Below are 15,892 nucleotides of genomic sequence, written 5' to 3'. Positions count from 1 at the left end.
TCGTTGAGATGGTGGCTTTCGATGGGAAACCTCCTGGAAGGGATTCCTTTTCAGCAAAGAGCACCATCGCTTACCATCACGACAGACGCTTCTCTCGATGGATGGGGAGCTCATTGCAATTCGCTCACCGTCCAAGGTCGATGGTCCCCTCTGCAGAAAGGGGATCATATCAATCACCTAGAACTCTTGGCTGTGGAAAATGCTTTGAAAGCGTTTGCCCAGATCGTCGAGGGCAAGGACGTTCTGATTGCAACAGACAACACCACTGTTGTCTGCTACATAAACAGGCAAGGGGGAACGAGGTCATACCCCTTAACCCGTTCTGCACTCAGGATTTGGAACTGGTGCATAAAGAGACAGACTTACCTGACTGCGATCCACGTAGCAGGGAAGGAGAACATCGTAGCGGACTCCCTAAGCAGGTCCTTCCATGTCGACCACGAGTGGGAGCTCGATACCAAAGTAAGAAACGACCTCTTTCGGTATTGGGGCGATCCGGTTGTCGATGTCTTTGCCACTGCAGAAAACGCAGTTTGTACCAACTTCTGCAGCAGAGCAGGAAGCGGAAGGAACTCGCTAGGAGACGCCTTCGCAAGAACCTGGACAGGGGGACTACTATACATTTTCCCACCGTTCCCACTACTGACAAAAGTCGTGGCCAAGATAAGAACAGACGGCACAAACTGTATTCTGATCGCGCCGTGGTGGCCTCGACAACCATGGTTCCCTCATGCTCTTCGACTGTCGAAAAGGGATTACATCGAGCTACCATCGATACCGAACCTTCTGTCTCGACACCAAGGCAGAGTTCGACACCCAGACCTCTCGACACTCAAGATGACGGCATGGAGAATACTACCATAACCTCCGATATCGAACAATTGACGGTACAGAGTATTTTGACTGCATCGAGAAAACCTTCGACAAGGAAATCATATGCGGCTAAGTGGCAGAGGTTTTCTAAATTTGCGGTGCAAATGAATCACATCGCTGAGGCTTGTCCCATGTCTGTGATTCTAGAATACCTACTCTCACTGTTCCAAGGAGGCTTAGGACTTTCGTCCATCAGAATCCATTTGGCTGCCATCACTGCTTTTCATGAAGGTGTAGAAGGGTTCTCGCCTTTCACCCATCCTACATCCAAGGAATTTTTAAGGGGTTTGAAAAACACCATACCGACTACTAGAAACATCGTACCATCGTGGAGCTTGTCGGTGGTGCTTCATGCATTGATAAGGAAACCCTTTGAGCCCATGGCTACAACGGACTTAAGACTCTTGACTCTCAAGACTGTGTTTCTGGTAGCCATAACTTCAGCAAGGCGTGCAAGTGAGCTTAGAGCTCTAAGAATTGATGCGCCATATACAATTTTCCATAATGACAGGGTCGTGTTGCGAACAGACCCATCCTTTTTACCCAAGGTCGTGACACCCTTTCACTTGGCTCAGGACATTATTTTGCCAGCCTTCTTTCCAAACCCTACAACGTCTGCAGACACTGCTCTCCACATGCTGGACGTTAGAAGAGCTCTTTCTTTCTATAGAGCTAGAACTGAAGGATTTAGAAAATCCAAACAACTATTCGTATGTTATGGTGAGCCTTATAAAGGACTCCCAGTGTCATGCCAACGATTGTCTCGCTGGATAGTGGAGACAATTGAACTTGCCTACTCTATCTCTAAACTAGAGATACATCGACCTGTGACAGCTCATTCAACCAGAGCGATGTCAACGTCGGTGGCTTTCAGCAGGGGTGTTCCACTTCAGGACGTCTGCAAGGCGGCGACCTGGTCCACCCCTTCCACATTTGTCAAGCATTACAGCTTAGACACTCGATCCAGACATGACTGTTCGTTTGGAAGGGCGGTGCTCTCGGAAGTGTTGAAATAGTACACCAACCCACCTCCAAGGTATGTGAGCTTGCTACTCGCCCATATGTGTGATGCATAGAGACCACGATGAAGAAATGCAGGTTGCTTACCTGTAACTGTAGTTCTTCGAGTGGTCATCTATGCATTCACACAACCCACCCACCATCCCCTCTTGGTGGTGTGATATTTAATAATGACATAATGGACTATAGATTTATTTTATCTTATTTATTGATTTACACTCATGTTTATGGGGGCACGATGTCGGACTCCTGTAAACTGAGGGAAGGGCGGGAACCCCGTGGACATGCGCGGTAGCGTGGGGGAGGGGTTCCCGCCCAAAACCGTTTCCCTAAGCTATTGGAGATTCCGGTCTGGTCTCTGCGCAGGCGCAAAGCCCATATGTGTGAATGCATAGATGACCACTCGAAGAACTACAGTTACAGGTAAGCAACCTGCATTTCTGATTAATAATGTTCTCATTATTAATCTGATTAATTACGTTCTCAACAAAATCCTCAAGTCAAAATTGAGGTTGAAAGTGACCAATTGAAATATGTTTTGATATATATAATACACACACACACACACACACACACACACACAATTTTAGGTAACTACTAATTTTAGGACAATCATCTGATGAATTTGTTGCTTCTGTCAGTGTTTTCTTATGTTGATCTTTAAATGACTATTTAACTTCCATGTCCTATTAATCCCCAATTTTCACAGGTTAATAGTTTGAGTGAATCCTTAATTGCTTGAAAATTATAACTGGGTTTCTATTGTGCATTTTAGAAGATTGAAGCCTATGTAATATGGCATTAGGGCTTTATTCTTCCATTTCTGGTAACATTTCTGTTATTTTCTTTGCCGCTTTCAATGACAATGAATGTCCAGGTGTCAGCGGTATTTGTGGGGGATCATTGATCTGCGGGGATGTACATTCCCCGCTTAACCCCAACTCAGGAGCAGCCCCAGCTGCTTGAACAACAGAAGTAGTCGTCATGGGGGACTCTTTTTCTCTGACGGCTTCCAATGCCTTATGCCATAAAATGGCCTTTAATCTATCAGAACGATGTCTCCTTGTCTGTTTGGAAAATGCCTGGCAGAAGGGACAAGTTTGCACAATGTGCCTCTCTCCTAAACAGAGTAAACAAAGACTGTGGCCATCAGATGGTGGCAACTTACTGCCACAACGCACACATTTTCGAAATGGCGCCCTGAGGGCCATACGCCCAAGTGGGTGATCAAAGATCGTTTAAAACAAAAGCAAACAGTAAAGGAAGAATAATACTAAACAATAAATAGAAGAAAGGAAAGTTAGAATAAAACGCCTCTTTAAGAGTTAAACTAGCTAAGCTTCCCTCAAGATACTACCACAACGGGCGGTTGAAAAGAGACTGAGGGGAAGGTGGGAACCATTGGAATATACCCGGATTATGGTGGGGGAGGGGTTCCCACTTGAAACTCCTCTAGCTATAGAAGTTTCCCCGAAGATGAGCTGCGCAGGCGCAGAGCCCATGTGTGTGAAGCACAGAGACCACGAAGAAGAACTTTTAATGGTTGTATTATTAAAAGGCTTTTCTTTTCTTTATGCACTATATAATGAACCAGTGTCAAAATAATATATTTTAACTTGGGTGGGAATAGTTTTATTTCTCCAGTTCCCATTTAACTTTGATCACGTTTTTCCCAACTTTATTTAAACAGGTGTTGATGGATATGTTCCATCAAGATGTAGAGGATATTAATACACTGACTTTATCTGATGAAGAACCATCCACATCAGGAGAACAAACCTACTATGATCTTGTAAAGTCATTCATGGCAGAAGTTCGACAGTATATAAGGGAACTAAATCTCATAATAAAAGTTTTTAGAGAACCTTTTATTAGCAACTCCAAGCTGTTTTCAGGTCATGTAAGTAGTTTGATTTTTTTTCCATAGATGCAAAATTTGCTTGCATTATGTTGGGAAAACCTCTTCTGTTCGAGTAGAGTACTAGCTTAGGAGAAAAACAAATGAGTACAAACATTTTCAACCCACATACTGTATAAATGCTATTTGAAGTGATGGTCTAGCTGTTTGCATCCCAAGCATTATCTGACCTATATTTATACATATTTCCAGGTAACGCCTTTTATGGGGTTACCAAGTGATTGGTGAGGAAATGCTGAGGACCAGTTTACATCTTCACACACTTAATAAGTGGCTATATGCTCCCCTTCTTCCTGCCACTGGCTTTCATAACAGGCAGTGACAGCTGGAGGGTAGTTGGAGCTACTACCAATCACTTTTCTTTTTCTGTGTTCTCACCAAGGAGACAGCCCTGGCTATATCACTGTAATTGTCCTTGCTTGTCAGAGGGAAGAAGTACAAATTTCCCTTCCATCGCACTTTCTGTGATTCTGTGGGATCCAGATGGCCAATTGAGTAAATGCATTGAGAATGTTATGCTGGCTTCAAGGCTCTGTGCGTTTCCTCTTGAGGATATTTTATACTCGAATGATAGCTATAAGGACCCACGACAGCAAAATTAATATTAAAACATAATCATGTCTAACCACCCTGGGAAGGTCGGAATATAAATATTAATTAATTAATATCGTATTATTCAAATCTATTACTGAAATCTATTTAATTCCTAAAGCATATTGTACGAATACTGAAATACCTTTTTAATGTTAAAGATAAACTAATTTATCTTTAACATTATGGCACTAATAGTAAAATGTTCTCTGGTGTAGCTTTCCATAATTGATTTAATATCTACACCTATTATCTCATAGTTCCTAAACTGCTTAGGGCAAAATTCAAAATCATTCTGGTATTGAGTGAAAATAGAGCAAATGACTAAAAAGATAAAAGCACAGGCTATACAAACAAGTTACCATGAAATGTTTAATCTGTCACACTATCTGTGTAGAAGAGTATTTTCAATCCCTTTCATGTATGCATAAACATTAAAAATCTGTGATAGTTGCTGTAATTAGAAGTAGTCAATTTCATGAGCTACCTGAGTGCCAGAATACATACTTGTATGATAAACTCCAGTGTAAAAAGAACTGGATTCCTAACTGTGACTTGAAATGGGATTACTTCTTCTGTTAAGTGTTTCTCTCTCCACCCCACCTCCTTGTTGGATTGAGTTCTTCAGTACTGGCTTCACAAATCAAACAAAGGGCCAGGATCCAAAAAGCTTGTACCCAGAGGAAAGCACATTGTGCATGGCGTGGGTGGGTGGGGGAATAGGTAAAATCCAACATCATATGAGCAGACTTCCATTTGCACAATTGGACTTCTCTCCTTTTCCTGCATATGCCTCAGATCTCCTTCTGGAGGGTCTTCCAGTCCTCCAGAGCAGATTTGGGGGGAGGGGGGCACCCAGAGGTCTGCAAGTGGGGAGAAAATAATTTCCACCAGCAGTTTCAATTCCACTGGCAGACAGCTAGCATGGATATAACCCAGGTTTCTTTAGTCAGTGAATGTTTGGTATGAAAGATCATTTTGCTTCCTTGATGCCTTAAACAGTCTTCATGAAGTATGCAGTCCTTCAGGTTCTGCAATATATTCTGATTTCCTGCAGTATTCTTGCTATAATGACAAACTAATATTTCAATGTCTCAGTCATAACTCCCACCTCCAATTATTTATTAATCCGTTTTTGCAGGATGTAGAAAATATATTCAGTCGGATATCAGATATTCATGAACTTAGCGTGAAGTTATTGGGCCATATTGAAGACACAGTTGAAATGACAGATGAAGGCAGTCCCCATCCTTTAGTAGGAAGCTGTTTTGAAGATTTAGCTGAGGTAAGTAATAGTATTCATAGATTGTTGCTGACTTATTGTACTTCTGGTAAATACTGGGTGTAAAATGCCAGACTATCAGCAGTTCCCGTTAGCTAAAAGGTTGGACTACTCAGGATATAAGAATGGATTATTTGTTAGAAACCAAGTGACTGCATAGGAACACTAGTTGGTAAAACTGGGTTTCACCCAAAGGCATGTTATTATGTAAAGCTTTCTTAGGATTCCAGTATAGGTGTAATCCTACTGATCTTTAACTCCTCTCCAGTGTGAATTCCCTGCTCCCTTCCCTTATAATGCAAGATCTTGGTTAAGGCTGACAGCTGTGTCTATTTCCAGATGCCCTGTCTCTTGTGGCCACCAGCTGAATTAACTTTACAGGTGTGCCTGCAAGCAGGACCTCTGAAGCAGATCTAAATGCCTGGGCAGGTTTGTATGGGTACAGGCAAGGGGTGAGCAACCTTAGGGCTACATGTGGCCGTCAACCTAATTTCAAAGACTCAGTGCAAGTGATCAGTACAGAGCTTTGGCAAAAGCAGTCTGTCCTTTCCCTGTCAGCCCCCTGGGTGGGGAGGAAGAGTGGAAGAGAGAGAGAAAGGGTTGACAGGAAGAAAGAGGCTTACAGACTTTCAGTACTAACAAAAGTCCTATTTGTTCAGCCAGGCTTTTGAGTGAATCTGTGTTGCTGCATCTTGTAAACTTACTTATCTGTGTTTCTATTCTCCCCTGGTTTACTGTTTTATCATTTTCTTGTGTTTTATTAGTTTTGTATCCCACTTTGGGATTATTTTATGATGAAAAGCAAGCAATAAATTGTATACATAAAAATAAACAGGTAGCCCCATCCCCTGCTGCCACACAGCCCCTGACCAAATTCTCCTGAGGAAAAGTGGCCTCTGACAGAAAAATATATATTATTTATTACATTTTTATACCACCCAATAGCCGAAGCTCTCTGGGCAGTTCACAAAAAAGGTCCCCTTCTCCTAATGTAGGCAATCCTTCATATAACCTTGTCCTAAACCATTTAGGATTTAAAGGTCAAAAGGAGCACTTTTAATTGGGAAATACATCAGTAACCAGTACAACTGGTCCAGGATCAGTGTTACATGCTCAGACATCTGGGCTGTTGTTTTCTGCACCAGTAGAAATTTCCAAACCATCTTCAAGAACAGACCCACATAGAGCACATTACAGTATTCTAGTCTGGATGTGACCGGTACATGCGTAACCAAGGCAAAGTTTGATCTTTCTAGATAGGACAACTGCTGACATAGTAACCTAAGCTGGTAAAAGGCATTCTAGCCACCAGTGCCACCTGCGATTCTACAGAGAGTTCAGGGGGGTAAACAAACTATGAGCTTGATCCTTCATGAGGAGTGCAGCCCCATTCAAGACCAGTCACACACCTCCATCCATATTGATCAACTTCATCCATAGTACCTCCATTTCGTCTGGATTAATTTTTAGCTTAGAGAAAACCAAGAAGTGGAAGAAGGAACTTGCCACAGGTGGGAAGGAGGGAACATGTGAGTATACAGTCCCGTACTGAGTCTCCAAATCATAGTTTGGAGGCTTTGGGTTCATGACATCTGAATCAGTCTGTGTTTTGTTGGGTATATGTAATTCTTTGAAGGGATAGAGCCTAGTACAGTGTTTAGACGTCTCAATTAAATATTTTGATTTATGTTTGAGTGTCGTATTTTTACATGAAAACTTGGAAGCAGTGTTTAAGACAACTGAATTATTCTGTAATTCTTTGTTTAGGAGCTAGCATTTGATCCTTATGAATCATACACCCAAGATATTTTACGAACTGGTTTCCATGACCATTTTCTAAGCCAGTTATCGAAGCCTGGGGCAGCATTTTACTTGCAGGTAAGTTAAGTAATATAATGAACCTTGTAGATGTTGTAAAATACTTGTTTGTATAACTGAAACGTTTTTTTTTATTTCCAGTCAATAGGAGATGGTTTTAAAGATGCTGTTCAGTATGTTTTACCCAGGCTACTCCTTGTTCCTGTTTACCATTGCCTTCACTATTTTGAACTTTTAAAGGTAAGAAGTAAATAATTCCATCTATTATTTTAAAGGGGGGTTGAATAAACTATTTAGTGGAATGTGCTTTCACCAATAAAACCCTAGATTTTTTCAGGTTTCGACTTGTATATAATAATTTAGTGGCCTTTGGCTAATTTGCATGATTTGCATGAGCATACAGGTTCTGATCCTAAAAAGGTGAATGTGCCAAATCATAAACTAAATTTGTGGCTGGTGTCCAGAGATGTGTGTGCATAAACATATCCACTTATTCATGGTAGGGAGTGGACCAATTTTTCCGACTGTCCGCATCCCCTCATGTCTCATGGGTTGCTAGTTCAGGAGTTCCATGATTGTGTAGGGTAGAATGGTGAACTGGGATGTGGGGTGGGGTTGCCTACCCCAGAAGAGTGAGCTGAAGCACTCTGATGTGAGGGCAAGATACTTGTTATGGTGCTTTAGATCCTAGCCATTAAAATAACATTTAAAAAATCTCAAACTTTTTTTATTTTTGCTTAATGACTTCAAAAATTCTACCAAGTTGTTCTTTCAACACAAAGATCATAAATGTAAGCCCACATCTTCTTCCTTGTCCCTCTGTACAGCACCATGTACATTGATGGTGCTATATAAATAAATAATAATAATAATAATAATAATAATAATAATAATAATAATAATAATTCCACAATAAAGTAGCCGTAACTAGAATAAAATTATATACTATGTTTTTGCAGTTACCTTATTTAGACATTAGATGGTGTTAATGTACAATGTTTAATACTTCTGATTTAAAGAGAGGGTGTTGCTGTAGAACCAAGTACATGTTTACACAATCTTCTTGTTTCAGCTTCATAATGTACGAGATGGTTTAGTTACTGCATGTATACTACAGAATCTGCTACAGTTTTAATCTAACTTTATCAAAAATGTGTAGGTGTTTTACATGTTCTACACAAACATAATTTGCACATGCTTCAAATGTGAACGTTTAGTTTCACAAGTGTGTGTGCATGCTCGTGTGCAACTCATAACTAAAGATTTGTCTCTCTGGGATATCATTTTGTAGTGAAACTCTAGCTTGTGAAGTGGACTCTACAAATTGATGTTGAATATGAAAATATGGAATTCCTCATTTCTTCATTCTAGGTTAAATATTTTGCAATCAATAATACTTGATATTTATATAGTTCATTTTCTATACACCCAAAATGTTTCACATACCTTTTTGAAAATCTTTATAATGGGTGAGGAACCTCAGGCCTATGGGGTTCCTCAAGTGGCTATGCCTCCCTTGCCCTGGTTCCATACCATTTCCCCCTGCAGTTTTTTCCTGATTCTAAAATATTGACATGACTTCCTTAAGGCTTAGTTACTGGCAAGAAGAGCTTTAAGCTACAATATCGTGGAATTTTTAATATTTTTGGTCCCGCCTTTTTGCCTTTGGCCCCACCCCTTTGCCTTTGACCCCATCCTCTGTTGGAATGTGGCCTGCAAGAGCTTCTCTGAAATTGAATTCAGACCTCAGGCTGGAAGAGGTTCGCCATCCCTCTTTATAGCTTCTGTCTAAGCTAGGCCGGCCATTAGTATTACTCTTACGTTACAGATTTTGAGTGAGGGTAGGCTAGACAAGAGTCTTAGTGACTTGCCAGAGGCCAGTTAGTGTTGATTGTAACATTGGGATTTGAATGAAGAGTTCAGCTCATAACACATGCTCTTAACACTATGCTACACCAGCTCTCTTCACCTACGCTCACTCTCGTTATATTGCAAGTTGTATAGAAAGTGACGGAATCTATTCATATTTTAAGGTCTGCAGGCTTGAAAATTGTGTGTGCACATGTGTGTGTATAAATAAATAAAATATTGGGGGAAACTAAACAGTTTTGCACACATGGACCCGAGATTGATGTAAGACTTTTCTAGTTGTTTTGACTGGCTATGGCAAAACATTGTATATCAATTATGACTGCCATAGGTAGTTGTCCTACACTGCTGTCAAGGCTGCTTTGAATACTTGTATAACTTACTTCATAAAATCTTATCCCAGGGCAGCTTGCAGGATCATTTAAAAAACATAATAAACTAATATAATCACAATAAAAATATACAGTAGCATTCAAAATCAATAAAACAGCCAAGTTAGAAATGTTTAACAAAACTAATGTTTGAAATATGAAATCTTATAATACTGTGAAAGTTGTTGTTGTTTTTTAACATGGCACCTAAAATAAAATGGGTGTCAGGCAAACTTATTTGAGGAAGGTGTTCTATAACCACTCCAAGGAGGGCCCCAGTGGAAGATTTTAACGTTTGAGCGGAATACTTGGTATTCTCCCATTTTTATCATTGCAACAGCTTATGAGATACATAGGAAGCTGCATTACGCTGAACTAGACATTGGTTCACCTAGCTCAGTATTGTCTGCTGCAATGACTAGCACTGGCTTTCTAGGGTTTCAGACAGGAGTCTTTCCCAGCCCACCTGGAGATAATAAAAGCTGTATGGCAGACTCATCAGTTAAGCTTCTTCCTAATACTACTCTTAACAGGATCACAATATTCCACTCGCAAGCACATATCTTACTTACTCCCCTTTCTTCAAGTTAGTGGCCAAAGTTAAACTGAAATTGGCAACCTCTATCTCAGATCTCTTCAGCTGTTCCAAAGAATGGAAACTTCTGAGTAGGATTCTTGTGTCATTCTAGTTATAGATTGCCAACACCAATTATTTTGTGGTCTGTCAAATTGTTGAAACCATGATTAAGCAAAGGCAATAAAACTTATTTGCCACTGAAGGATGAAATTTGATTTGCAGGAGTATAAACTATTCTTCTTCTCACATTCATAGCAATTAGAAGAGAAAAGTGAAGATGAAGAGGACAAGGAATGTTTGAAGCAAGCAATTACAGCCCTGCTTAATCTTCAGAGTAGTATGGAAAGGATATGCTCTAAAAGTCTTGCAAAGAGAAGGCTTAGGTAAGCACATTTCCGCTTTCCCCCTGCTTTTAGCCTAAAGTGCTGTACTACAAATCCAGGCATTCCAGTTTCCTCTTTCAGTAAACAATGAACAAAGTAGTTTGTGGCAACCCTGCTTCTTCAGAGGAAGTGACATCAAAGTCCAGATAGCTATTGTCTTAAAGTTCTGTGTGTGTTTGTATTGTCCCCTTCATGTTTCCAGTGAATGCATCTTGAGAATCTACTGGTAAGCCGAAAGAAAAATAGCTTTTCATTAGCTTTGCAGAAACAAAAATACCTTGCAGTTCTGTTTATGACCATAGCACTTTTATATTTGAAAATTTTCTATTTAACTGAAGCTAGCTCATGGAATTCTTGTCATTTATATCCTCTAGATACTATTAAATACTTCTCCAGATTAGTTGTCAAGTAGAGAAAACCTGCATTAGTTATTTTTCTGTATGTTACTGTATGAAATAATAACTTCTTGCTCCTTTTCAAAGTGAATCTGCATGCCGATTCTATAGTCAACAAATGAAGGGGAAGCAGCTAGCAATCAAGAAAATGAACGAAATCCAGAAGAACATTGACGGTTGGGAGGGTAAAGACATTGGACAGTGTTGCAATGAATTTATAATGGAGGGGACTCTCACACGTGTGGGTGCCAAGCATGAAAGACATATATTTCTCTTTGATGGCTTAATGATTTGTTGTAAGTCAAATCATGGCCAACCAAGACTGCCTGGTGCTAGCAACGCAGAGTATCGTCTGAAAGAAAAGTTTCTAATGCGAAAGGTACAGATCAACGATAAAGATGACACTAATGAATACAAGCATGCCTTTGAAATAATTTTAAAAGATGAGAATAGTGTTATTTTTGCGGCAAAATCGGCTGAAGAGAAAAACAACTGGATGGCAGCCCTGATCTCTTTACAGTACAGGAGCACCTTGGAGCGCATGTTAGATGTAACAATGTTACAAGAAGAAAAGGAGGAGCAGATGAGACTTCCAAGCCCTGAGCTTTATAGGTTTGCAGAACCTGAGTCTGAAGAGAATATTGTTTTTGAAGAGAACATGCAGCCCAAGTCTGGAATCCCTATTATCAAGGCAGGAACTGTTGTCAAACTGATTGAGAGACTTACATACCACATGTATGCTGGTAAGGAATCCTTCCAAGTCTTTAAAATATCTGAATTATTTAATTTTCTTCCGTATACCCAGAAGAGCCAATTGGAATAGGTGAAGGATGTTAAGGAGTTTCTGGTCTAAGGGGCATAGCATCTTTTAGTGATTTGCTTGGGATAACCTTTAAAGAAAGACTTTAAAGATGTAACTGCATAATAATTATGACTACATCTGCCCAGCAGCTTAGATTTAACTCTTACATAAAGAACAAAGAACACTAAGTTAATACTCACAATCCTATAGTGAAACAGTAATTCTTTGGGAAATATGCTCAGTTGAAAATAGGTTTTATAAGCTGTGCTCGTAAAGAAGTATCCAAATACTGTGGACTTATTTATCACACCTGTAATCTTTAGCAGTTGCTGCTTGCTACAGTACTTACAGAGAGGATGCTTTCAGAGGAGCTCCACTATACTTTAGGGAAAAATAATTTTTCCCACTCTTCTATTCCTACCCACAGACTTTCAATGTGGGATAGACTTATACTAGTAGAAGGGAGGTTATTCATGTTTAATATTCTGTAATGATTCTAATGTATCAGTTCATCAAAAACAGAAATATGCATCTCTTGGGTCACTTCAGCCAGATTGTCTGAAAGGTGTTCAGTGTCAGTTGCAGAAGTGCACATAATACTTTAAAATTTTAGTGCATCTATTTATGTTTTGAATCAAATGTGCAAACTTTTGATATGTAGATGTCTAGATTTAGTTAGCATGACATTTACCTTCCTATCCACTTGGCCCACTTACTATTTTATGTGCTTTGTTTACAGAATATCACTTGTTTTTAATTCTATTAAACTTAAATGTTTAGTTCCGTCAAATTTGTTGGCTGTGCACCTTCCCTAAAGATGATTACACTTTACAGGATAGAGTTGAGAAACACTTTGATTCTAAATGTATTAAAGCATGGTGCATTTGTGAGTGGTGAGGGTATGCTCACGAGCAGATAGTCTAGCTTAGTATACCATTTTTCAAGCTACCTTTTGATGACCATGTCCCATTTCAGCAAATGAAGTTAATTCCATGGAAATTTGAGTTCAGAATATTATGTAGGATCCTTCCCTTCCCCTTTCCTTGCTGTTAAGAGCAGGGTACTTGCTATTACAGGAACAGCACTGATGAGGCAGTATTTATGATGTTTCACAAGGATATCCAGAGCTGTGTTTACTCCATACTATAGAACGAGCCCAGACAATCAAAATTTTGATTTAAAAAACACCATGATTTTCATGACATGTATAAATTATGCAACATTCATATTTGCATTATTTTAGTATAAATCCGCATAATGTATTATGGTTTGCTGGTTATAGGATAGGAAAGGATTCTTAGGCCCTTCCCCATCCACCTGTTGAAAATCTTATTCAGCCAATTCTCTGGCTTCTGAAATTTCTGCAAGCATACTTCTAAGCATTCCTTTGTAGTCACAAGGACCAGAAATTAGCTTTTAAATGAATGAAAACTGAGATTCTCAGGAAGCTGAATTCTGTACCCACAACCACATTATCCATTCCTACTGAATTACTGCATGTACACACCCCTGTGGCGTTCCTATGAGAAAACCTTTCCAGTTCTTTGCCAGGCTTCATTTTTTATTTCGCAAGGGAGATTTCCCAGGGGAAGCCCCAAAATGAGCAGAAACACTGGCTTCTGGAAGGAGGTGGGTCGGTGGAGCACCCTTACGTAAGGTCCACCGACCTGCCTCCTTCCAGAAACAAATGTTTCAGCTCATTTCGGGTTTCCCTGGAAGTAATGAATTGCCATTGTGCAAGTAGTGAGGGCCATTTGTGCAACGCAGTTGGCGGTACGTATAAGAGAATCGGCAGGACATGAGCACCTCATTCGATTCTGCCCTTGGGTAATAATGCTTTCCCTTGTTTATTCTTCCAGTGTGCTTTCTCTTTATTTACTATTTATGTCAAGGGTAGGAATATTTCCAGTCCAAGGGTCAAATTCCAATCTGGCAAAAGTCTCAGATGGTCACATTCCATTTGTGGGTGTGGCCAAAGGCAAGGCGAAAAGTGATTCTTATCCATTTTAAGCCTACTCAGAAGTAAGCAAGATAAGCCTCTTTGTGTCTACTGAAAGATAATCACTCTGCAGCACTTCCAGATAGCATCCCAAATAGCAAGCCCCTGCATAGCCATTCAGAAGTAAGCATGAGTAGCAGGTCTGCTCATAAGTAAGCAGGAAAAAACTCTTTATATCTACTCAGAAGCAAGCAGGACAAGTCACTGCAGGACAAACCTCCAAAGTAAGCAGAACTGAATCACTCAGCAACTTTCTCCTCAGGCCCCAGCCCCTCTCCCTTATAGGGAGAAGCTCTTATGTTTGGAAATATGAACTTTACCCTGCTGAGCATGAGAAAAGGAGTAATTTTCAGTGCTCCGCAGAGAAAAGCTTTTATCTCCTATCAGTTGCTGATCCAAGATAAGAATTCTTCCCTGACAGGAGAAGGGGGGATGGTTTGGGAAAGAAGCTGGTGGGACTGGATGAGAATCCCCCCCCCCCGACCAGCAGTTCTCCATGCCTAACTTACATTATGTATAAGTTGTTGTCCAGTCTCCTGTATCTTGGGTCAGTCCTGTATAGCTACCTAGCAAGTCCACAGTTTGGGTGTAGTGGAATGGTCATTGGTGGAGACGACTGCAAAACCTAATGAAAAAGGAGTTGTGGTGAAATTAGTTGGTGCCAATGTCTTCTTCATGAAGTATTCACGTAACCCTGTGGCACTGTGATATGACAAGTGATGGCTGCCAAGTTGCCTTGTGGGCTAATTTTGGAAGAGATGGACTAAGGAATTTCACTCCAGGAAAATACTGGGGTAGGGCCTCTGACAAGTGACTTATGGGCTCTCCACAAGCCTTCCAAAAGCCTCCTGCAACCAAGGAAAGTTGCCAAGGCAACTCCAGATGAATTGGTAGCTTTGTCTCTGGTTGAAGGCCAGGCAGTCAAAAGGGGCCGGGGGGGGGGGATTCAGTTTCTGGACAAGCTTGAATCTTTGATCACTACCTAAGCTTTTTTAGCAAAAAACACTTTGTCCTTGGTTTCACCCAGAGGCATGTGTCAAATCCAATTGCTACCAGAAGTTTTGTGGCTTAGTTCTAGAGCTGAGCAGGTTTTTCTCTATCAATTAACAAGATGTTTTTTTCTTGTCAGTTATCCCAAAATAAGCCCATAATGTAAGCCCCTAAATGTAAAAATAATCTTGTATTACGCTTATAAGAAAAGTCAAGCATTACTTGAAAATAAACTATTTTCTCTTTGAATTTTTTTTGTTACATTGTCTTGAACAACACTTGCACATAAATGGGTGGGAGCAGGAAGTTAGTATTCTGCAGGAAGGTTTCCTCTTGGGAGAAGGACTTTTTGTGTGTTCATTGGCCATCTGTTCTGGTCTGGCTGAATTATAAACAATTGAAAATAACTGTACAAACACTGTTTTGGTCCAATCTACGTAGAGGTTAAAAATGCAATGTCCTTTACCCATGTCTAGGTTTATGTGAGCTCCAGTTTATATAATGTGGATTGCTAGAATATGAACTGGAAGTCTGCTAGAAGACACTTTTTTGGCTATTGTATGAAAATACCTTTAGTGCAAAGAAACAACTGGGTTCTATCTAAGAAATCTTGAGACTGTCCAGCTCGCAATAGTTATTTCTCTGTACTTCACATGCAAGTTTACAAAGTCTCATATGTCCTAGAATATAATGAAGTATAGCCCGTTATGGTTCATCAGACCGGAATTGTGTTGCCCAGTGTAGGTTAAGAGATTTCTGGTTACAAGTAGTCTGAAGAGTACAAGTAGAGAAGATAGAGGCAGTGTTTTTCCTGTCTAAGCAGGCATAGGATTGCACCTTTAATAGATCAGGGATGCCCAAGCTTTGTACATAGACTCTTTGCTGCCACTTTGCTCCTCTGTGTGAGCAGCAAAACATAGTGGGAAGCTGTAGTTAACCATAGCTTCCTGTTATGTCCAAACCAGGAAACACAGTTAATAGCTTCCAGACAAGCCAGTATTCAT

The 15,892-nt window shown here is 40.2% G+C and overlaps 2 protein-coding genes across 2 annotated transcripts in view; one reads left to right on the top strand and one right to left on the bottom strand.

Annotated features, from left to right (window-relative positions):
- Nucleotides 1–15,892, bottom strand: part of EIF4A3 (eukaryotic translation initiation factor 4A3) — a 428,365-nt gene that overhangs the window by 113,528 nt on the left and 298,945 nt on the right. The gene's annotated exons all lie outside the window — the stretch shown is intronic.
- Nucleotides 1–15,892, top strand: part of SOS1 (SOS Ras/Rac guanine nucleotide exchange factor 1) — a 56,847-nt gene that overhangs the window by 16,376 nt on the left and 24,579 nt on the right. Inside the window, exons 5-10 of the mRNA XM_063123881.1 lie at nt 3,584–3,793; nt 5,544–5,687; nt 7,452–7,562; nt 7,644–7,742; nt 10,575–10,702; nt 11,185–11,840. Of these exons, the coding sequence (XP_062979951.1) occupies nt 3,584–3,793; nt 5,544–5,687; nt 7,452–7,562; nt 7,644–7,742; nt 10,575–10,702; nt 11,185–11,840 (1,348 nt within the window). The remainder of the gene's footprint in view (nt 1–3,583; nt 3,794–5,543; nt 5,688–7,451; nt 7,563–7,643; nt 7,743–10,574; nt 10,703–11,184; nt 11,841–15,892) is intronic.

Source organism: Elgaria multicarinata, chromosome 4 (assembly GCF_023053635.1).
Source record: "Elgaria multicarinata webbii isolate HBS135686 ecotype San Diego chromosome 4, rElgMul1.1.pri, whole genome shotgun sequence".
Lineage (NCBI taxonomy): Eukaryota > Metazoa > Chordata > Lepidosauria > Squamata > Anguidae > Elgaria > Elgaria multicarinata.
The sequence above is the reverse complement of the archived record's forward strand: the minus strand, read 5'-3'. Positions and strand labels throughout refer to the sequence as shown.